General features: G+C 45.3%; 1 protein-coding gene across 2 annotated transcripts in view; it reads left to right on the top strand.

Moving 5' to 3' along the window:
- Positions 1 to 19,872, top strand: part of fer (fer (fps/fes related) tyrosine kinase) — a 35,689-nt gene extending 15,817 nt beyond the window's left edge. For both annotated transcript variants that reach the window (XM_062554434.1, XM_062554433.1), the window contains exons 6-19: positions 719 to 856; positions 1,029 to 1,148; positions 1,919 to 2,041; positions 4,394 to 4,583; positions 7,277 to 7,372; positions 8,007 to 8,210; positions 9,112 to 9,234; positions 13,619 to 13,675; positions 13,807 to 13,922; positions 14,151 to 14,245; positions 14,371 to 14,494; positions 17,490 to 17,644; positions 18,330 to 18,452; positions 19,736 to 19,872. In XM_062554434.1, coding sequence (XP_062410418.1) covers positions 719 to 856; positions 1,029 to 1,148; positions 1,919 to 2,041; positions 4,394 to 4,583; positions 7,277 to 7,372; positions 8,007 to 8,210; positions 9,112 to 9,234; positions 13,619 to 13,675; positions 13,807 to 13,922; positions 14,151 to 14,245; positions 14,371 to 14,494; positions 17,490 to 17,644; positions 18,330 to 18,452; positions 19,736 to 19,872 — 1,801 coding nt within the window. The remainder of the gene's footprint in view (positions 1 to 718; positions 857 to 1,028; positions 1,149 to 1,918; positions 2,042 to 4,393; positions 4,584 to 7,276; positions 7,373 to 8,006; positions 8,211 to 9,111; positions 9,235 to 13,618; positions 13,676 to 13,806; positions 13,923 to 14,150; positions 14,246 to 14,370; positions 14,495 to 17,489; positions 17,645 to 18,329; positions 18,453 to 19,735) is intronic.
- Positions 19,873 to 22,249: the final 2,377 nt, after the last annotated feature.

Below are 22,249 nucleotides of genomic sequence, written 5' to 3'. Positions count from 1 at the left end.
CCCATGGTGGGAGACAGAGAGACAGAGAGGACAATTGAGAGGGTCTCACGGATGGGAAACGATACCCCAAAGATGTGTCTTTGCAAAATTCAGCAGAATTCGGGAGAATTAATTTCATTATATTCTCTGCAGATGCTTCACTATATGTGACCATTCAAAGCGAAATCAGTTGTTTTGCGCACAACGTTATTTTGAGAAAATCAACAATAACAAACTTCCGGGTTAAAATGTTGAATTTCACGTTTTCGCATAATTCTACTGTATACAGTCTACAGTTTAATATCGTGAACGCATTTCACGGAAAAACATGTGTTTTGACTGTTAAACCCGGCGAACATTCAACACATTTGCTGTCATTCCCGTTGTGCACGCGCCGCTTAAAAAGGTGATTTCTCCTCTTCTGGCATATCGTGACAGGAGAACCATGTCAACTTTGGAGGTGATTATCTTAGCGATAGTTTGTGTAATACCCTCGATATACATATCGTTGGAAAGCTTAGTTTATGGCCGTTCAGTTGAGCACAATAACTTAATCTAGTAAATTTTACCGAAACGACTGGTTCCGCTTTACAGGGTCACATATTTGATATTCCAACAAGCAGTTTAAATCAGGGAAATCACCTTTAGCCATTAGTCACCTATGGTACCCTTTCCAGAGATGCGTTAAACTTGTAATTATATATGGTAGGTCAAAGTTTATGATTGATTGTTTTTCTAGGAAGGGGATTTTGGAGGAGTACAGTGAAATCACCAGTCTTTTAACGGACGAGATTGTGAAGGCGCACAAAGAGATCAACACGTCTATCGACCAAATCGACCCAGTGTCTGAATATGAACCGTTCATCGAAGTCTATAAGTAAGTGTCGGAGATCAAGTTCATCTCATCAAAGAATCATGTTTTAGGCACATAAGCTGTTTTGTTATGTCCCTTGTTGTCAATAGTATATGATGTGTTATGTGTCACATTATGTGTCACATTATGTTCTATCTCACTGTTGATTTTCATGAATCATGAATATATTTTCCAGGACTCCTGTTACCAAAGAACCCAATGTAGAGTTTGATGTGACGTTATTAGAAGAAACGGAGAATCTTCAGGCCAACGAGATACTCTGGAACAATTTGACGGCTGACAGTTTACAAGCAGTGTGAGTACACACGTCCGGTCCTCACAGGAAACCCTGCCACTGTCACTAAACGTTCAGTTTTTCTGGCTCGTAGCACCTCTGTGGTTAGCACCTTGAGCCTGTCAGTAAAAAAACAAACAGCAGTAATGCACACATATTTATGAGACTGATCCCGCTTAGCGGTCCAAGCAGAGGCCTCTCTCACTAACGCCAGCCTCACTAACGCAAATAAATCCATTTGGAGCTAATTGGCTCCTTCCCTTGGGGATGTGTTTATTTTTTTCCAAGAAATGGCTTTAAGCCTCTAAATAAACACAGCGAGTGTAATGCGAAATGCTGTGAAGTGGTCTGTTTGTGGACAGGGAAAAGAAGCTGTTGATGGTGGTGATTTTTAAGCCAACACACAATAAACCTACAGACCCTTTTGGGGGTTTTAGACAAACGACACACATGCTCTTATGAAAACAATGGAGTAGACACATCCCCTTCTACACAGCCCTTTGTTGCCAGTTTTAACTTGCAATAGCTTAACATTTGCTTCAATATGTTTGTTTGGTGTAAACATTAACACTCCATGTTTGTTCTAAAATAACTAAATCTCTCAATTTCTCTCTCTCTGTCTCTCTGTCTCTCTCTCTCTCTCTCTCTCTCTCTATGAATAGAACTTTGCTTCCCAGTATGTTTGGTTCATGTATTCGAGAACATGACCATAGAAAGTGATTTTGAGTTGACTTGACCCCTGTGCTCTGAGACTTAAGAGTTGTGCCTCTGGTTGTGCTTGGTCTGCGCAGGCTCAGGTCCACCTCCGATGAGCTCACGCTCACCCAGCAGACCCTCCGCAGCAAAGAGGACCTCATGGTCGAGCTCGAGAACAAGGTTGAGGAGTCCACCAAAACCTGCGAGAAGAAGTCTGAGTATGTCGCCTTTTTTCACTTTGAACTGCCACGGCCTCTGTCTGTGCTGCCTCAAGAGGCTGTTTCTCTCTCCCATACCCCCCCACACACACACACACACACATTATTTATTTTCTCTCTCTCTTTTTCTCTCTTTCTCTCATTTTCCCCTCTGTCACCCTGTCTGTCAGCTTGTCTCTGCTCTTTTCATCCTTTCCCACTCTCTCTCTCACACACAGTTTCAGTCTTCCTTTGGTCAAACGGTCCAAGGCAGCTCTTGGTCAACACGGTCCTTTCTCAGTCCACTTCACACACACACAACTGTGGCCACTCCGATGTGTGTGTGTGGCTCTGGCCGTACTCTCTTGGCGTTTGCGGTCGGCGTCCTCCACAAACACATCAGCCACCTGTTCCGCTGACATAATCGCGGCCGCTCCGCGGGCCCGAGCCGAGAGGACCACATAAGTGCCGGGCCTCGTCTTCCAAGCGTCTGAGGACAGGAAAATTGCAGAACCGCTCAGCTTAAATGGCAGTGTGCGAAAGTCCACGGCTGTAATACAAGACGCCAAATGTCAATGTAGCCAACATTCATTTCATTTTGCGGCCGAGAGGGTTTTCGGGGCCTGGCGTTGGATGTTGTGTATGAAACAGTCTGTAAACAAGGGAAGGAGAGAAAGGCACCAGTAGGTCAGGTGCCTCTTGGCGTTCATGGGATCTTTACGCTCTCGGCTGACTTCTCGCGGATTAAAGAAAAACATCCATTTCTTTAGAAATGTACAGCGACAAGGTGAATCACACAACACACTTATTTGTTTAATTTCTCTAGCTCAATAGAAGGTGCGGCAAACAACACCAAGGCTATGGGTTCAATGCCCAGTAAGAGCGTGCGCTGATGAATTTGTATTCATCGGTTCTGTGTTGTTGCTAAACCACTATATCAATAAACTGTGCAACAGGAGATGGGCTTCAGAGCCTTTCTGATGAGTCCATTCTGGGCTTTTTCCATCCCGATGGTCGCCAGCGGTTCCACACTCTGTGTGAGCGTCGCAGTGAAGCTGCTCACAGTGTCAGTGAACTTGGGGGCAGGGTGGCGGGAGGGGGTTGGGGGGGAGATGGGGTGGGAGGGGGTGCTGTGGAACGCTGGGATTTCCAGAACATTCTTTAAGGTCTGCTGCCTAATCCCTTGGGAGGAGGGAGAGATGGAGGGAGAGATGGAGGGAGAGACGAGACGGTGGGAGGGAGGGAGAGAGGGAGGAATGGAGAAAAGAAAGAAGAGGCGGCGGCAAGCTAATCAGAGCCCACACGCTCAGCTCCGCGCAGCCCAGCGCATCCCAGCGCAGCTCGGCTCAGCACTGTCGGGCTCGCCCGGGCTCCCCCGCGCTCGTCCTCTGTCAACACCAACACAGGCCAGAGCACCCCGCCGCCGCCACCACCACCAGAGCAGCCGCAGCCGGCCAGTGTGTGGCGGCTTTGTGTGGGATCGCATGCCGCGGGCGTTTGGAGTGCCAGGGATTGTCACTCCTCACCGAGCATGTTTGATTAAGGAAGCGGCGCAAAAAAAACCCAGCAGGACCTTATTGGGAGAGCATGTCGGGTCTGGAGCTGGATAGAGTTGTATGTGTGTGTGTGTGTGTGTGTGTGTGTGTGTGTGTGTAGGTTGTGGTTAGAACTGCTAGCGTTTCTACAATGTGTGCGTTTTAGTTGGTGTGTTTTTGTGGATGAAGGGAGACAGGGAGAGGACAGAAGGAGGGAGGGAGTGAGTGGTTATTGTGGGAGTGAGATCATTTCAGCACACACAGCAGTTGTCATAAAAGTTCTGACAAAACAAATCTTCCACAAGCCACAAAGGGATTAGGAAGCATTAATTTAAAATTCACTGATGGTTCTTATGTGACCTTACGATCTCACTCTCTCCCTCTTTCTGGTCTCTCTCTCTCTCTCTCACTCGCTCTCATTCTCCCCTCCCACTCCCTCTGTCTCTGTTTTTCTGTCAAACTTGCATCTCATCTCACCCCCCCCCCACCACCAACAACACCACCCACGCACACACACATACACACACGCACACACACAAACTCACTCACTCACTGTCTTTTTCTTGTCTTTCCCTGTCCCCTCCCATACCCATCCCTCTCTCTCCCCCTCTCCCTCCCTCCATCTCTCCCCCCCTCTCCCTCCATCTCTCTCTCTCTTTCCCCCTCTCTCTCTCCCTCCATCTCTCTCTCTCTTTCCCCCCCTCTCTCTCTCCCTCCCTCCATCTCCCCTCTCTCTCTCTCTCCCTCCATCTCTCTCTCTCTCTCCCACTCTCTCTCCCTCCCTCCATCTCCATCTCTCTCTCTCATCTCACTGTGCCTCTCTCCGTTCCTCCCTCAGCGTGGTGCTGCTGCTCAGTCAGAAGCAGGCTCTGGAGGAGCTCCGGCAGACGGTGCAGTTGCTGCGCTGCACCGAGGCCAAGCTCACGGCCCAGAAGGAAATGCTCGAGCACAAGATGCAGGAGAGTGAGGGCAAGGAGCCGCCGCCCGTCGTCAACTACGAGGAGGACGCCCGCTCCGTCAACTCCATGGTCAGTCAAGCTTTTAACGCCTCTGTTTGAACCTTTGTACCAGAAGCTGTACCTCCCCCAACCAGTTCAGTGCCCCCTTGTCATGTCTTTTCATTCAGTGGCAACAGAAGGGGTGTCGTTACACGACTGTTCCCAGTGAGGCGTGTTGGAGGATTGTGTTTTGTGAATTACTTGACAGCTCTGTAGCCATTTTCCATGACCTCATTCAAAAGTCACCGGGGAAAAAAAACATCCATGAGAAACCCTGTGGAAATACCAAATCGTTTGTATTTCTTCTGGTCATTGGGCGTGACATAGCTGTTTTCAGTTTGCTGAAAAGAAGGCCATTTGACTTTGTCCAACAAGCATTGCTTCACTGAGAAGACTTGACCCAAACGGTCAGTGATGCGCTTAAATGTATTTATTTCCTTGCTTGACAACTTTTTATTGTTGCGAAAGGGAATATCATGTTCCATGCCTAGTGGTTTTAGCCTTAGCCATATTCTCGTCACTCACTTCATTCATAAATTTGTCGTGCAAAGTGCCGATTAATCAGTTCCGTCCTTCCGTCCAGAAGGCAGGTCACTCAATCTGATTAGTTTTCACAAGTAGAGCAACTCTTGATTGTCGTGGCCGTACGTCAATGTGACGTGGGTGTCATCTACAGCTCGGCTGTCAAAAGCCTCAGAAAAGTGGGACAGCCGTGTGTTACAGCCGTCAAACCGTCGTGCTAACCATGCAAATGGACTTATTTGATCAGCTTTAGTTCTCAATTTTTCGACTTATTTTCTCAACTTTGGGGAATTGCCGTGTTGGAGAATTTAGCAGCCTAAGCTGAAAAGTTTTGCGGAATCTCAAACAAAAAACAAAACAAAAAAAAAAAAACAGGAAAACCTTGTGACGCCATCGGCGAGTACACTTTTAGAACAATTAACAGGATTGTCACACCTCAAGTCTCATCATCCTTGCATTGTTATCAAAACAAACCTCGGAGTAATTTTCACTTCGGCAATATTGTGTGAAATTATTCCAGTTGTCGTGCACGCTGGGCCTATTGTGTTAATATCACAAGATGCGCACTTTGGTATTGTGCGGCATCAGGGATTATCAGGGATGATTCATACCAGCTGTTCCTCCCTGTATTTCTGGAGATCAAATTCACCCTTTTGTGATTGATTCTTTTTTCAGACCTCAAAGCTGCCTTGTCTCAGGGTAAGGATGTGTGTTATATCCCATGAGGGATGTAGAGAATATCCCACCCCTGCACACACACACACACCTCCTTTCCACATGCACTCTCCCCTTGCTTGTTGTGGCACCCATGTGAAGTCACTGTAATAGTCAGTGGTTTAGTGGAAAGTTTGTCGTTTTGTTAGAACGCACTACATAATATCACAGAATAGAAATGATAGAGCTATAATGATGTAACGCTGAAGGCTAAAAAATTTTTTTTTCTTTTAAATGTCCAATAACTTTTTGTATTTTATTTGAATGTTTTTCATTTTGTGTCAAACTATTTTGTTTTTGCGAGTGACAGACCAATGTAAACAATTGTGTTCTGTGAGGCCCTCGGCCGCAGCAGTGAGAAGCGTTCTCATGTCATTCTTCAGAACCTCCGCTACATCATTGCTGTCTAAAAGACAATAGCTCTACATACTGCGCCTCAGAGATCAGCCAAGATCCAGTTCCAAGTGTCCTCCGCAGTCACGCCACCCTGAATAAACCCTGACTATGTTGTTGTTGTGTGGTAGTAGAGCACGACACCCAGCACCACTCCCAACGCTCACCAAAACAACGCCAAGACTCCGCTCCCTCGTTCACAACTGATTTGTTTTTTTGTTTTTTTTACGGACACCGGTGTTTTTACCAGTGTAGCTCCACAAGGGCCCACTGATGGCTGGCTTTGTTCTGCCGTCTGTGTGTCTGTGTGTGTGTGTGTGTGTGTGTGTGTGTGTGTGTGTGTGTTTGTGTGTAAGAGAGAGAGAGACCGAGTGAGAGTGAGAGTGAAAGCATGCATGCGCATATTTATTTGTGCATGTGTGCCATGTCTATTTCCGAGTGCGATAATTTGGTTGTGTGTGTGTGCGTATGTGTGTGCGTGCATGTGTATGTTTGTTCCTCTTCAGTGAACTGCAGCAGTCCTCCACAGAGTGATTGTGAGTCTGAATGTGAGTGTGAACACGAGTGTGTATCCTTGTGTGTGTGTGTGTGTGTGTGTGTGTATGTGTATCCTAGAGTGACTGTGTGTGTGTGTATCCTAGTGTGTGTGTGTATCCTGGAGTGAGAGGAGCTGATCTGAGGTGTGGGTGTGAAGCAGGACTGTGGAGGGCAGTGTGAGCTCACTTTTCCCACCTCCTCGTGTTGTCACTCACAGGATGTGAACCTGTCCGTGCTGCTCTAGCGTCCCCGCTGCTTGGCTTTGCTACACACCAAATAAAATGAAATAAACAGGATTTATTTCATTCTATTTTGAAATCGGCAACTTCTGTTCTGACCAAAGAAGAAATTAACTGAATGCGTTTTAGCTGAATGTCCGTTTTTTTGCACCTCCATGTATGTCACACAAAAAAGAGGATCAAGCTTTGTGTAATTTGATCTCGCAGGTCATTACAATGAATAATGAATTAATTATTGGCTTTGTACAGCATTTGTTATTACACTGAAGCTTTAAACGATGTTCTTTTTTTCCTAACTTGTCTGCCTGTTTTGTTCAGGACAAGGGCAAGGACAGGATATCAAAGTTTGACACCCTGCGCCACTCCATCGCGGGCATCATTCGCTCCCCCAAGTCTGTGCTGGGCTCGTCCTCGGTGAGTTTCACTGTCACATTGCAATGAAGTCATCACACAACTGGACTCGTTGGTTCAGTAGTTGTGGTGATAGGTGTTAGGGTGTTGTTGAAGAGTTATGGGTGTTGATTGATTCATTGGCCTCTGAGGACAGACAGGTAATAGTTGTGGTATGTGGTATCTCTCCCCTAGTAAGCACATACTGTAGAAGAGAATGAAATTTATTTATATTTTGAATTGTGTTATAAGCAGCTGTTTATAATGCTCAGTAGGAATAACTACTAACTATACTACTAAGTACAAACATTGTGTGAAACTGTAGAAGACAGATAAAATTTCAAAGGATGAATTGACACCTTAAATAATTAATAATCAATAATAGAATCGATACTAACCTAATACATAGTTAATCGTTTCACGAGTTCCATTATCAGCATTATAGTGGTTCCCACAAGGTTTCCGTTTTAACACTCCATGAGTGGAAGTAGTTTCGTAACAAGTAGAACTTTCGAGCATTGTTTTTCTTTTTCTTGTTGAAAGGGATTATAGATAATTCCTGATCTTTTCACTCCTCTCCTCTCTTCCCCTACTCCTCTCCTTCCTTCTCTTCTCTTCTCTTCTCCGCTCCTCTCCTCTCCTCCTCCTCCGTGGCCAGTTTTTTGACGTGATCCCGACCAGTGAGAAGCCGCTGGGGGAGCAGGAGTGGTACCATGGCGCCATCCCCCGGACCGAGGCCCAGGAGCTGCTCAAGCAGCAGGGGGACTTCCTGGTGCGCGAGAGCCACGGCAAGCCCGGCGAGTACGTGCTCTCGGTCTTCTCCGACAGCCAGCGGCGCCACTTCATCATCCAGTTTGCCGACGTGAGTGTCTATCGACAGCTGCTCAGAGGATGTAACGCTAGAAAGCACATTCAAATAGAGATGGAATTTTGATTGGATATTTAGATCATAAGGGACCAGTGACGATAGTTAAAGAGTCAGTTTATGTGATTTATTAGTCCTTGGATTAAAAGATTACATTTATGTGATTAGTCATTAGATTACTGGCCAAGAACCCTAACTTCTAATTTGTGACAAGCAGGTGATTCTAACTACTATAAACAATTTTATTTTGGGAATCAGGCCTGTTGGGTTTTCTTCATAGTATTAGCAGGTACTTTAGTTTAAGTTCAATACATTCTCAAGAGGGCACTTTTTACTTAAGTCTGATTAATATCAGTTACAAAATAGTGTAACAAGCATTTCATATTATGTGAAGACATAGAGACCTTTACACCTCAAGGAGCAAAAAGCTTTGCCCATAGAGTTTCTGGACAAATTGAACATGAAACACACAAAGGAAGACATGCAGCAAGAGTTTGTTTACTTTGTGCTGTCAGATCAAAGATGCCTCAGGGCTTTACGGCCGTGTGTCGTTGATTATCCGATTCCCATAACAATAAGCTGTAGGCACGCAAGGCACATGTAATGAGTTGATCTTCCAGTCGAGTGTGTGTGTGTGTGTGTGTGTGTGTGTGTGTGTGTGTGTGTGTGTGTGTGTGTGTGTGTGTGTGTGTGTGTGTGTGTGTGTGTGTGTGTGTGTGTGTGTGTGTGTGTGTGTGTGTGTGTGTGTGTGTGTGTGTGTGTGTGTGTGTGTGTGTGTGTGTGTGTGTGTGTGTGTGTGTGTGTGTGTGTGTGTGTGAGAGCAGCATTGATTGCTAATGATGTTATTCCTTCACCGCTGGCTGCTCTTGTTCTCCTGCTCCGACTCTCTCTCTCTCAGAATCAATATCGGTTTGAAGGCACTGGCTTCCCCACCATCCCGCAGCTGATCGAGCACCATTACACCACCAAGCAGGTCATCACCAAGAAGTCCGGAGTGGTGCTCCTCAACCCCGTAGTCAAGGTAAGGACTCACACAACCCACTAACTGGACCGTAGTTTCTACCTGAGTGCAATTAACCCCTCCACCCAGCTCTGACCCAGCTGTTCACATTACATTTTTGTTTGTGGAGCTGTGTCCATTGTTGTCAAAAACACTGGCTTCTTTTCACCAATATCACAAAAAAAACAGTCAGTTTATTTCCTGGTTTTGGAACAGTTAGCGTTCAAACTGCACTGGAGTTCCAACAAACCGTACCCCAGACCCCTGTTTTATAGCGGACTTGGGTTCAGTAGATTGCGTTCACATTAGCAAAAATCACCGAACCATCAGTCCAAACAAACTCGGGTTCGGACCAAACGGTCTAGTGTAAATGGGCCCTCGGTGATGGTGGTTCCATCTGGAAAGGCACGGCACTGTCTGTGCACTAGGTGTACTGTATACTGGTACGCTGTGTTTTACCAGTGGAGCTTTGGCTGTGTTCTTACAGCGTTTTCTGTTTTATTATGCTGCTTTTGTGTTCACTCAGACACTGAATATCTTGGTTATGCCCAACAGGGCAACTCTTATTTCACTTGATACATGCTCATTCATGCTCATGCACTTGGTGCAACATCCACCCGGGTCCGTATAAACAGATACAAAACTAGAACAATAGCTGCTACGACATGGCTGACGTTCCACCGGAAATATATGAGCTGGCTAAAGGGCCTTCCTGGCATGTAAAGGCAATTTGCCAGTGATTTTCAGTAACCACACACTGCTGGTAACATCGTTCGTGTTGAAATAACAGAACAGTCGTTCCTGGTTCCTGGTGTTGCTCCTGGTTCTTTTGTTCTAGTATGTTCCGGTGAAAAAAAGGGACACCGTGTTAAGTAGCCACGTCTCTGTCAGACATTACCGAAAGACTCTAAACGTTGCCTCTTTCGGCATCCGTCCAAAACTGTCCTGTATGTTTTTCCACCATAGCATTATCCTATTTTACCTGCAGAAATGAAAATGCTAACCAGCAGCATTAATGCCGGGGGTGAGAGAGGTGAGCAAGATTAATTACGGTATAGAAAGCCTGCGTTTTGTGGTGCCCCCTTGTGGTCTCCAAAAGCTATTATTCCAGTGAAATGGGATAGAGGGGATGTCCAACTGAATGAAATGGAAAGCACTCATAGTTGGCAAGTTAAATGTTTGCTCATTTAACTTGCTGCCTGAAAAACATCAGGAAATTAATAATTGATTTGTATTGCATTACCAGTTGGCACAGGTTGAAAGAATGCAACTTCAACTTGAGTATTGGGGAGAAAAAGTACCCAGACAGTTTGAAACGTTGTTGGATTTGATTTAAAAGATTCCCTCTGTTGTTCTACATTCATACACTCTCTCCAGTACCTGGACTGCAGAATGGTTGGATGTGCACGCAACCTCTACCAAACTATTGGAAAATAGTATCCATAATTCAAGCAGTGAGCATTCTTGAGGATGAGGATTCTAGCCACAGGTTTGTGTGGTACAGGGTTTTGTTGATGGTCCTATAAAAGCGCAGAACGGTTTTATGGTTTTAGAAATTATCGAAATGCATCTGGACTTGTGGACTGAGAGTCAACAGTCATGATCGAAAAGGTTGTGTTTCCCATACAGCTCATCTTTTTGTTGTTTTAATGTGGTTCACGGAACACTGAAAACAATCAAATCTGATAGAACGCACAGCTGTTGAACTTCCTCCGCAACTTTGAGATTGCATTAATTACATGCCTTACTTAATCCAATTTAAGCATTAGCCTCGCCGAAGGTGACTTATATTTTAGTAACTTGGAAGTTAATATTTTTGCAGTATTTTCTTGCACATTTGGATTGTATATTGCGTGAGTCTCTCACTCTAGCTGCCAGGTCTATAGCGGCCATATTAGCATATTAGCAGTTAATCACACAACACTAGAAGATGTACTGATCCATAGGCCGAGTGAAGTGCTGCTTGAGCAGGAGCTGTAAAAAAAGGCTCGGATTCTTACCCAGTTGGCCTGTATAGCCCATATGCCCTGCTGGGATGATGCCAGACCAGCATCCTCCTATTTGGAGCTCAGGGAAGGCAGGCCTTCTCTATGGGATCGACGAGCAGATTGTGGTTGAAGGGGCTTTAGATTCTCAGCGATTCCCATTTCCTCACTCTCATTTTCACTCTCCTCTTTCTCACCATCTTGTCCTTGCAGTGGAAACTGTACTTAGATTTTGCCTACTCTCTCCCTCAATATATTTTGTTGCACATTCATTTGCTCTCTCCCTCCTCCCTTTCTCTCTCTCTCTCTCTCTCTCCCTCTCTCCCTCTCTCTCTCTCTCTCTCCCCATTTTCACTTTCTTCCTGACCCTCAGCCCTGCCCAATGGTGCTCTTTCATTCGCTAGCTGAAATTATAGCCTTGCATTGCGTCTATCTCTTTCTCCTGTCTTCTCCCAGATTGATTTAGGATGAGAGAGAGATAGAGGGAGAGAGAGATAGAGATAGAGACATCACTCTAGTTTAAATTTGATGGTTTTTCTTTTCTAGTAAATCTAGTTTTGAGGTTTAGGTGGGAGTTGATGGGTGTCTCTAAGCGATGTTACGCAGTTTCTAAGCTAAAACATTTTAGTTACGTACAGCAAACATCCCCTCACCATCCTCTCGCTGCATGTCCCCTGAATACACATTAAAAATGATGAAACATAACATAGAAAACTTTTCCAGCCGTTCACTGACTAAGATGCACATTCAGGAGAGTTTCAGTTGTGTGAAAGGGAGGACGGAGCTCTCTGCCAGCTCCCTGTTTTGTTTGAATGTCAACAGAAGTGACATTATCCAACATCTCTTGGAGCTCCTTTAAGAAAGATTTGCCTCTATCCCCTCCATCAAATACCCTCCACCTCCAACTTTTCATCCCTGAGTGTTGCCCCCCCGGGGCAAATGCTTATTTTGTACTTACAGCAAGAAGTGCCCTGGCTACTACATGGGTGAAAAACAAACACGAAAAACTAATGTTAACTTTCATTTCACATCTAGCATAAACATTAACCTTCTCACATCCTTTTCTCACTTGTAAGGGGAACATGTCTCCTTTACTCTGAGATGCCATCTGAAAGCTCATCTTCGCTTGGAGTGAGCTTGAATGTAATGGTCTTTTAATTGAAGTCATTATCACCATGTTGTTAATGGTTGTTCCCATTACTAAATGTGCAAAAGTTGCTGATGCCTCAAAAAGTTAAGTGCTTTTTAATGGTTCTTGAAGAGGTGCCGGGCTACATTATGGTAACACTGTAATCTGACCATTTGGGGCGACCAGAGCGACCGGGGTGTTTTTTTTAATGACATTATTTGGTCATTTATCTCCTCTCTTATCTGAGCTGACCCAAGTGGTTAGTGTGGTTATTATTCTAGTGAAGGTGCCATTGACAAAGGACCCATCTCCACTCTCTGTGACGAGGAAATGATCATTTTTCCCCATTGTGGAAATCATCTGGAAAAGCCCCACATCAGATGCTGGGGCATCACGAGTTGGAGGAGTTTGTTTTCTGGAGAGTTCTAGTCCTCTGTCACTTAGTCGCTCCGTGCCACTGCCCCTACCACCACTGGCCCACGCCCGGCCCACCTCTTCATCCCCCCTCTCTCTCCGCGTCCTCTGTGTTGCGTGTCTGTGACCGAAGCCAGCAGCTCAGGCTTGATCTCCGGCGCCGGGAGCTCGCACATTGATTTGACACGCGCCCCGCCGGCCATCTGTCCAGCTGGGTGCGGCTTTACGCCTTCGCCTCCCAACGCCACACACTTTTTTTGGGGGGGGGGGTGCAGATTTTGACAGCAGCGAGCTGTTTCAGTGGTGTCGAAGATCTGAAATGTTGGTGTTTACGTAAGGACTATTCATTTTAGTGTCACGGCAAGCTTAGTATGAGGAACATGAGGATGTGCTGTGATGTGTTAAGCTATATCGATTGTTTTGTATTTAATTATTAACTTTTATTTTGATAGCAGAGATGTAAATGATGTACAACAGATCATACAGAAATCAAATAGTACAAATGGCTTTACTCCTTAAGCCTTACCTATCACACAGCCATGCCTACAGTACCCATCCTCATTCACTGACTGCTTTGTGTTCATGTTAGCTGACTCCATTTTGAGTTGCTCATGAGCCACGATGTGTTTGCACACGAATATGTGAGACTGTTATGTTTGTTTCTTCCCTTGAGATTTGGGTGTTGATTACAGAGACATGATACCCTTCCCCCATTAGATGAAATCTATGAGTAGGTTTCTTGCTTTGGGCATGTTGTTTATTGAATGAGTCCCTGAAGAAGTCAATAAGCATGCCCTCCAGGCCTTGCTGTGCTTAACAGATGGGTTAATGTCCTTGTGATGATGTCTGAAAATCTATGTCACTTTCTGCTCCGCAGGACAAGAAATGGATTTTAAACCACGAGGACGTCATTCTCGGAGAGCTCCTGGGGAAAGTAAGATTAATATGTGTTTGCGGCTCAAACGACGTGTTGTTGACAGATGCTCAGTTTGTTCAGTATTAAAAAAAACATCATCATCTTAACTGTCCTTGAAATCTGATGGAGTCTTGTCTATCCATCTCTAGGGCAACTTTGGCGAGGTGTTCAAAGGCACGCTCCGAGACAAAACCCCGGTAGCTGTGAAGACCTGTAAAGAAGATTTGCCTCAGGACCTGAAGATCAAATTCCTGTCAGAAGCAAGGTGTGGCAACCTGTCCACTGAGAATCGCATACACCCAGTTATTTTTAAACTGTCGGCTCTAAAAATTGATCGCTACCAAAGAGCTCTGACAGGAGCATAAATATCTGCTCTGATATGTTGCATTATATTTGCTCTGGCATTGGAGAAGAGATTTAGTTAGTTCTGTGGTTTGTTGGACCTGTTTGATAAATGTGTTTGATTTGATAAAATGTTCCGTTGTCTTTACAGGATCCTTAAACAGTATGATCACCCAAACATTGTGAAGTTAATAGGTGTCTGCACACAACGACAGCCTATTTACATTGTGATGGAACTTGTGCCTGGTGAGTCTTCCTTATTTTTCCTCTGATGATGGAAGCACTCTTCTTCCACAGCAGGTCCCTCAACGTTGTGTTTTGTATTTTTTTCACTCACTGTGTGGTGTTTTTATTTTCTTTTTTCCTGAAAGGTGGGGACTTCTTGTCTTTCTTACGGAAGAAGAAGGAAGACCTGAAGACGAAGCAACTGGTGAAGTTTGCTTTAGATGCTGCTGGTGGCATGGCGTACCTCGAGCTCAAGAACTGCATCCACAGGTAAGACCGAACATCTCTGGTTACGGGACAGATTCATGTCTCCCAGCTAGATTTCTACCCCCCTGGGAAGGGCCGGGAAGTTTCTTTCGGAAGACATACCAAGCTGTTTTGGTCGAGACACTCCACTCTTGAGACTTCTGGGAGTTTCCCCTCATGAGTCGCACAGCTGTTCTGATGGAGACACGTGACAAAACTTATCTTGTTGGACATCTCTGCCCACTGCGCTGTTCTCTTGTTCGATATCTCCGCCCACAACAAACACAGATTTGGAGTGAGACGTTACAAAGGCAGGACCCTCTTTAAGTATGTTTGGGAAGGAACACCTGATCACGGAACATGTAGAACAGGAAAAGGACTATTTCTGTGCACAGAAAGGGGGAAAAAAACCCTATAAATAGCTCCACCAAGCTCCTTTCCGTCCATTAACCATAACCGAGTTAGGAGCCGTGAAACGAGCTCCTGTCCCACCCGCTGAGATCTCTCCGGCGAGGCGGTGCGGACGTCTCCTGCGCTCCTCCCGTGTTTACAATCTCGCCCGTCTCCCGGGAGACAGAGCCCTCCTGCAGCGGTCCTCCTCAGCGTCGCTCGCCACACTACACACATGGAATGAGCCGCCCCGAGACGGGGATTTAGGCAAGTGACCTCGGTCGCCACTGAGATGGTGAATGGGATGGAGGAATGTCTCTCTCTGCTCTCTCTCTCTCTCTCACTTTGCTCTCTCTCTGTGTCTCTTTGCTCTCTCTCTCTCTCTCTCTCTCTTTGCTCTCTCTCTCTCTCTCTCTCTCTCTGTCTGTCTGGAGAGTGAAGGAGAGTGAGATGCCTCTCAGAGCACCCAGTCAGCAGAATCGGCAGCGCTGGCGGCTGCGGCTGTGAGAAAGCGATGGGAGTCGCTGGCCCCGGTGACTCAATGCTCGGTCATATTCACAAGGGCTTGGACGGTAACAATCACAGATGAGACGAGACACTTTTCTGCATCATCTCACCCCATCTCTGCAATTCCAATTCTCAGGTGTTGTTGTTGATGATGTGCATAGATGTGGCTGCAGGGTAGAAGGCACTTGAAATCCACATGTATGGAAATGTCCAACCAGGCCATTAATGTTCGCTAGTTTGCATTAGTGGATAAAATGACAACAAATGTACAAGCTCAGAGAGAGAGCAGTGTGCTGTCATTGTGTCATTCCGAACATAAGCTGTTGTGATGTAATGTGCGCAAGAGGGAAGGATGCTCGTTATTAATGTTGCTTGTTTTCTCTTCATTCTATGAAGATGTAAATAGGCACAAGGACAGTGTTTTATTAAAATTGAGGCCAGCCAAATATCTCTTGGCAGCCGTGGCTTGCTGTGTCGCTGTGAAAATTAATTTCCGCGAACCCTTTGGGGAGGCACATCCTCTGTCCTTCGCGTGACCCATCTACCGGCCAGCTCGACCCCCCCCCCCCCCCACCCACAACCCCACCCCATCCCACCCAACATGCCTCTCTTTAATACCCTAAACCCCCTCTCAATATTCGTCCCGACTGCCAGTCTGGTCAGCATCTGTCAACTGAAGCTGCTCCAGACTTTGTGCCCTCTCTGGCCGGCCGCCCTCCCCCCAGCCCCCCCCCCATCATCAGTGGGCAAGTCAGCCAGCCAGGCAGCCAGTCCGCTCACCCCTCTGTTGCCAGGCCAACCCTACCAGTTGGTGACACATACACACACACACACACACACACAGAGACACACATACACACCATCACCTCCACACTCCAACATGCCCTCTGCCTAAATGGGTGCTTTCAGTCCCTCTCTCTGGCAATTTGTACATTGTGGCTCAAAACTGAACTGGACGGCCTCCAAAATAGCATGGGTCCAATTTAGTCACCAGTGTAATGGACCCCAGGGGGGATTTATTTCAAATCCGTTTTCTGAGAAGGAATGTGCCCACCCGCACATGACATTGATTCTCCATTCTCATGCAAAATTGAAACATAATTCACCGTCAAATGAATACATTACAGTGCTTGTAGTGAAAAAATAATCTATGCAAACAAACCACATGGCACAAGTGTGTTTTTTTTGTGTGTGGTTGAGATTCTGTTGAGATTCTGCTCAGAGTTTTGCATCGGACCCATGCTGTTGAAACTGCTAATCCACCAGAGGTTTGCAATGTGGATGGAAGCATAGACTGGAGGCATGGTGGGCAACAGCTTCTCCAATGCACTCAGCCTACCAGCAGCATAGCTCCAGGCTGTTTTGGTATCATCTCAAAAATCTGTGAAGACTTGGCTCTCACCAAAGATCACTTTTATTTACAAATGGAAATCGATTATTTTCTTGTTGCCTCTGACCCATTGACTATGATGGTCTATCTATTTCAGCAGTGAGAGAGTCTGGGTCAGTTTTGAAGCAGACTCTGGCACTAGTTTGGGTGAGGCTGGCTTGCAAACACTGGGTTGTTTTTGACAACACACTCTCTCTCTCTCAGCAAGAGGCGCGAGTGTGATTTCTGTGTCAGCTGCAGAAACCTTCCCTGGAGGTGGGGCGGGCGCACAGCGAAGCCGGGTCTGCGCTATTCAGCCGACCTTTGACTCCAATCACAGTGTGATCTCAACTGTTACCCACCGCCCTGATGAGGGACAGAGAGGGGTGAGGGAGGGAACACATTGTGACGGTGTTCATAAATCTTTCTTCCTCCCTCGCTCTTTCTGTCTCTCCTTCCCTTCTGCTCTCCTTTCTTTTCTCCTCCTTTTTTTTCATTACTATCTATCCAACTGCCGGACTCTTTTTCTTCCCTCACCTCACTGCTGTCTTCTTTCTTTTTCTTTCTTTTCCACCTCTCTTCCTTTCTTTTCTTCTTTCTCTCTCTTTTTCTCTTTCTTTCTCTTTCTTTCCTTTTCTTTATTTCTTTCTTTTTTCTCTCTCTCTCACTCTCTCTCTTGCTCTCTCTCTCTCTCTCTCTCTCTCTCTCACTCTCGCTCTCTCTCGCTCTATCTACTTCTTCCATCTCTCCCAGGGACCTGGCGGCTCGTAACTGCCTGGTGGGGGACGGCAACGTGCTGAAGATCAGCGACTTTGGGATGTCCAGGCAAGAGGACGACGGCATCTACTCGTCATCAGGCCTCAAACAGATCCCCATTAAGTGGACCGCCCCAGAGGCTCTGAATTATGGTGAGACACACACACACACACACACACACACACACACACACACACACACACACACACACACACACAGAGACTCATTAAAACCAGATGAGATGGATTATGAGTTTATTTACGACCATGGTCAGAATCGATGGCGGACACCTTAATTGGGTTGCCCACATTCTCCTCTTTATCTCTCTGTGCCCTCATAACTTCCCTTATTTTCTGCACTCGTTGGCGGCCTTGCATGATGGGCCACATTAACACACGTTGCCTAATGGGTTGGGGATCTCCTATAGGTTATGAGGAAGCATAATGTGCTGGTGTGTGTTAATGTTATTCAGCCAGTATAGAACAGGGTTTTTTTATGGCAGTGATATGAATGGATCATTAAAGGACCAGTATAAACCTACCAGCAACATTTCAAGCTAAAACGGCTAAATCCACATGCATACCCCCCCCCCCCCCCCCCCCCCCTTGGTACATTCGCTGTGTCGCAAATGGCTTTGCAACGCATATTTGACATTACTCTGCTAAGTGTATGTATGATTACATGTAAAAGTAATTTATCGTATGGAATATTGATGTAATCTGTAATGTGGCGATGATGGTGATGTACTGAGTGAGCTGTGTAACGGCAATCCAATATGTGTGGTGACATAACACAAATGTATTGTCCACCTGTCCCTCTCTCTCTCTCCTCCTCCAGGGAGATACAGCTCAGAGAGTGACATATGGAGCTACGGGATCCTTCTGTGGGAGACATTTAGCCTTGGGGTGTGTCCTTACCCTGGGATGACCAATCAGCAAGCTCGAGAACAAGTTGAAAAAGGTAAGCAATGGTCGGTCTGCTACTCCCTGGCCTGACTGCTGTGATTGCTAATCAGTTGTTTCAAGTTCAACAATAAGGCCTTGCAGTGTCAAGATCGTAAACAAGTTGGAGAAACGGTCCCGAACGTCCCGTCGTCTCCTGTCGTCAGTTTACACTGATTGCAGTCTTATGATGTTTTGGGGAAACGAGGCCCAGGTCAATTAAATTTTATGAATGTGTCTCAGTGTCACAGACTTTATTACCTCCGTCGGAGACAAAACAGCTTTACGTCCTGCCCTAGACGGTTATGCTCTCCTTCACCGTCTGGTCACCTTTGCAGCTTGTTTTCTTTGTTTGTTTGCCGGTAACCACGCAACACCAACTTGAGACCAGAAATAATATCTTTTTATTTTTCATATTTCATTCAATGCCTCCGACCTAGACAAAACAATACGTGGAATACTTGAAGACTTCTCAAAAAGGACACGTATCAATTTTTAGGTTATAGAATATAGACAGTCCTCTCAGAACTTGAGAGAGTGCTTTAGTACATCCATCCATCATTCAATTATGTCTCAGGCCAGTGTCATTTATCAGTATGAGTTTTGCTAATGGATGACAATGGCAGATATGTAATTGATGATGAGCTAAAGGCATTTTAACTGGTCATGCTTTAACTGCCACAGAGTGAGGCGAATATGAGATGGTGCATTGTAGACTCTTTTAAAAAGCAGGTGGCTGTGAGACAGAAAGAGGGAAATTGGAAGGTGATGAAAGGGTTGTAGGCACCGATTAGCCTTTCTGTGCGGTTAATTTGGCGCAGTTATGTTTTTAGAGTGGAAAAGGGGGAGGGGGTCCAGACAAACACATTTATAATCTGCTACCTGTAATCACACCCTCTGTCTCTCTCTCACACTCTCTCTCTCTCTCTATCTCTCTCTCACACTCACACACACGCAAAACAGGGTCATTTTTACCCAGGAAGCAGCTGTGTTCAACTGTATTAAAGCTATTTTTATCTGCAGGTCCAAATGCAACTCATCATATTCACACTAAATTTGTACCCTTCTCTCTCACACACTCTCCTGTTCCCCTTCCCTCTCTCTCTCTCTCTCTCTCTCTCTCACACTCTCGCTCTCTCTCACTCGCTCTCTCTCACTCTCTCTCTCTCTCACTCTCTCTCTCACTCGCTCTCGCTCTCGCTCACTCTCACTCTCACTCTCACTCTCTCTCTCTCTCTCTCTCTCACTCTCTCTCTGTCTCCATCTTCATCTTCCTCGTCCCTGTTGCCTTCCCTGATGCAGGCTACAGAATGTCGTGTCCCCAGAAGTGCCCAGAGGAGGTTTACAAGATCATGCAGCGCTGCTGGGAGTACAAGCCTGAGAACCGGCCCAAGTTTGCCGACATTCAGAAGGAGCTGGCCTCAATTAAGAAAAAGTAGCCCAGGGGTGGGGGGTGGGGACGGGTGGGGCGGGGTATTGGGGATGGGGGGGGGAGATGAAGGGTGGGGGTATAAGGGGGTAGGATGTAGCCTAGGGGTGACGCCCAGGTGTTCTCCAGCCCTCTCCAGCTTGTGAAACATCTAGAATGTTTCAGCCTCAACAACACTATTACTCTTTTTGTTTTTGTTTTGTTTTGTTCTGTTTGTTTTGTTTGTTTGTTACATAATCACTGTGTGAAATTTTCCTATGCAACAGCTGTCTTGAGCCATTTTCAAGGAGGTCTCTTGTGTCACCAATATAGCCCTATTCTTAGCCAGAATTACAGTATTTTTGATAATGTGTTTTGCTATCTGATAAGGTCATTTGCCTTCTTTTTTTTAAAACCATGGTTGATCACAGGATGTTTGCCAATGTGCGTGACGTGTGTATAAAAAGTCAGGACAACTTTCAGGTTTTCCCCTCAAGTAGGATTGTGTTCTCCAGTCCTCCCAGCCTCTTACTGTTAGACAACAGTTCTCAATTTTCTGACCTCAAACAACGCGACTCCAATTTGTCTTGACAAACATGGAGGAAATAGATGCAACAAAAAGCCTAATGAATGTAAGGTTTGATAACTGACTATTTTGTGGTTAGGTCTTTTTGTATTAACGCCGATAAAAGAAAAAAAAGCTATTGATCCTCTTTGAATTTAGTATTTCAAGGAGGTGTTTGAATAGAAAAGGAGCCTTGAATTCAGGTTTCCCTTTTGAAATCCAGCTCTTCATTGATACACATTCTCTACCACATGCAACACTGAACACTGTTGGAAACACCTCAACATTTTAGCATCCCATCACCTCAGCACCACATTCTCTGAATGTCCATGCTACATGTACACCAGCAGAGGTAACTAAGCTCACAGATGCAACAAGTCCACATAAGATGACATAGTCTGTTTCAGGGAGACTCACATTCCCTGAGAACCATGTGAAAGAGGAGGCAAAATAGGAACATGTGGATTGAAATTAATCACGGCGATCATAATAGCCCTTCATCATCGGCCTGTTAGGCTTCCTTAAATCTGCCCCATCCCCTTTTAAAATCCCTTCCATAGACTCATCTTCCAGTATTAGTTGTGCTAATGGGTGAATGTCACACTGCATTAGCAGCATGTGCTGATGATCTTAGCAGGCCTCTCAAATGAAAGGCTGTTCAAAGAACAGACTGCGAGAGCTTCTGTACTTTTAAGTGCTTGTTGGCCTCCTCGGTCAGGAAAACACAGGCAGTATAGAAAAATCAATCTGTACTAGAGTGTGTGACGGAGCTGGGTCTGGCCAGCATTGCTTTTGTTTTGTGTGCGTTAACATGAGTTATTCCAGAGTTTCTGTTCCCGGGAGTGTAGCACTCCAAAGGTGTGAGCTGAGCAAAGCTCACTGTAGGTTCTAAGTGCAATTTTTTTTTCTCCGAACGATCCTCACTTTCAAACTGCAGCTATAGGCGCCTTTAACACATAGCTTGTTACACTTTCAGATAGTCATACGTTGCAGGTCTTCATGTGAAAATACTAAGTATTTAAGTATGAGCAGATTGTTTGTGCCCCCCCCCCCCCCAGAATTCTAATCCTAGTCCTGTAGTTGTTGATCAAGCCTCATATTGAACCTCCACCTTTCTTCATTTTATTTAAACTACATGAATTCTGCAAATTAGGTTATCAGAGTTTGCAGTGTGCCGTCTTTAAAAATATACCTGGTTTGTTTCAACTGCTCAGAGTCTAACGTCTGTCACATGTGACCAAAGCCACTACCTGGCTTCATGACAGCCTGTGTTTCTACATGTTAATGTACATGTGCTATTTCCACCAAGGATTGTTTGTCTTTGATGCACAAAACCAAAATTTTAAAACCGTATTTGATATTTTGTGAAATGTAAATGTAAAATTTATTTTTGGTTTTGTTTGAGGAAGAACGTTTTTCCATCACAAGCATCCTGTTCATTTACAAGTATTATATGACCATCTGTTAGTGAATCATAAAAATGGCTTTTTTTTGTCAAATATATCACGATGATGGTGATATCGTTCCAAGAACTACCCAGGTGCCATTTTGTCCTTGTCTTTTATTAGCCAAAGTTTGACAGGCCATCTGTGCACGCTCCTCAAGTGCATCTTTTTAAGAGACTTCCTTGAATTTCCAAGTCACATAAACGTGTCATTCAGAATATGAGGTTAGTGGACTGACTTTCTCCTCTCTCTCCCTCTTTCTCTCCTTAAAAGGTTTACTCGAAACTTAATTTCCTCTGTATTTTGTAAATACCTTGTAGATTCCTTACTGTTTTATTAGTTCAGTTTTTTTCTAATACTAAGCAGAAAAGAATGTTGTTATAACTTTTTTTCTACAC

The sequence above is a fragment of the Sardina pilchardus genome, chromosome 14 (genome assembly GCF_963854185.1).
Source record: "Sardina pilchardus chromosome 14, fSarPil1.1, whole genome shotgun sequence".
Lineage (NCBI taxonomy): Eukaryota > Metazoa > Chordata > Actinopteri > Clupeiformes > Clupeidae > Sardina > Sardina pilchardus.
This window is presented reverse-complemented; position numbering and strand designations above follow the sequence as displayed.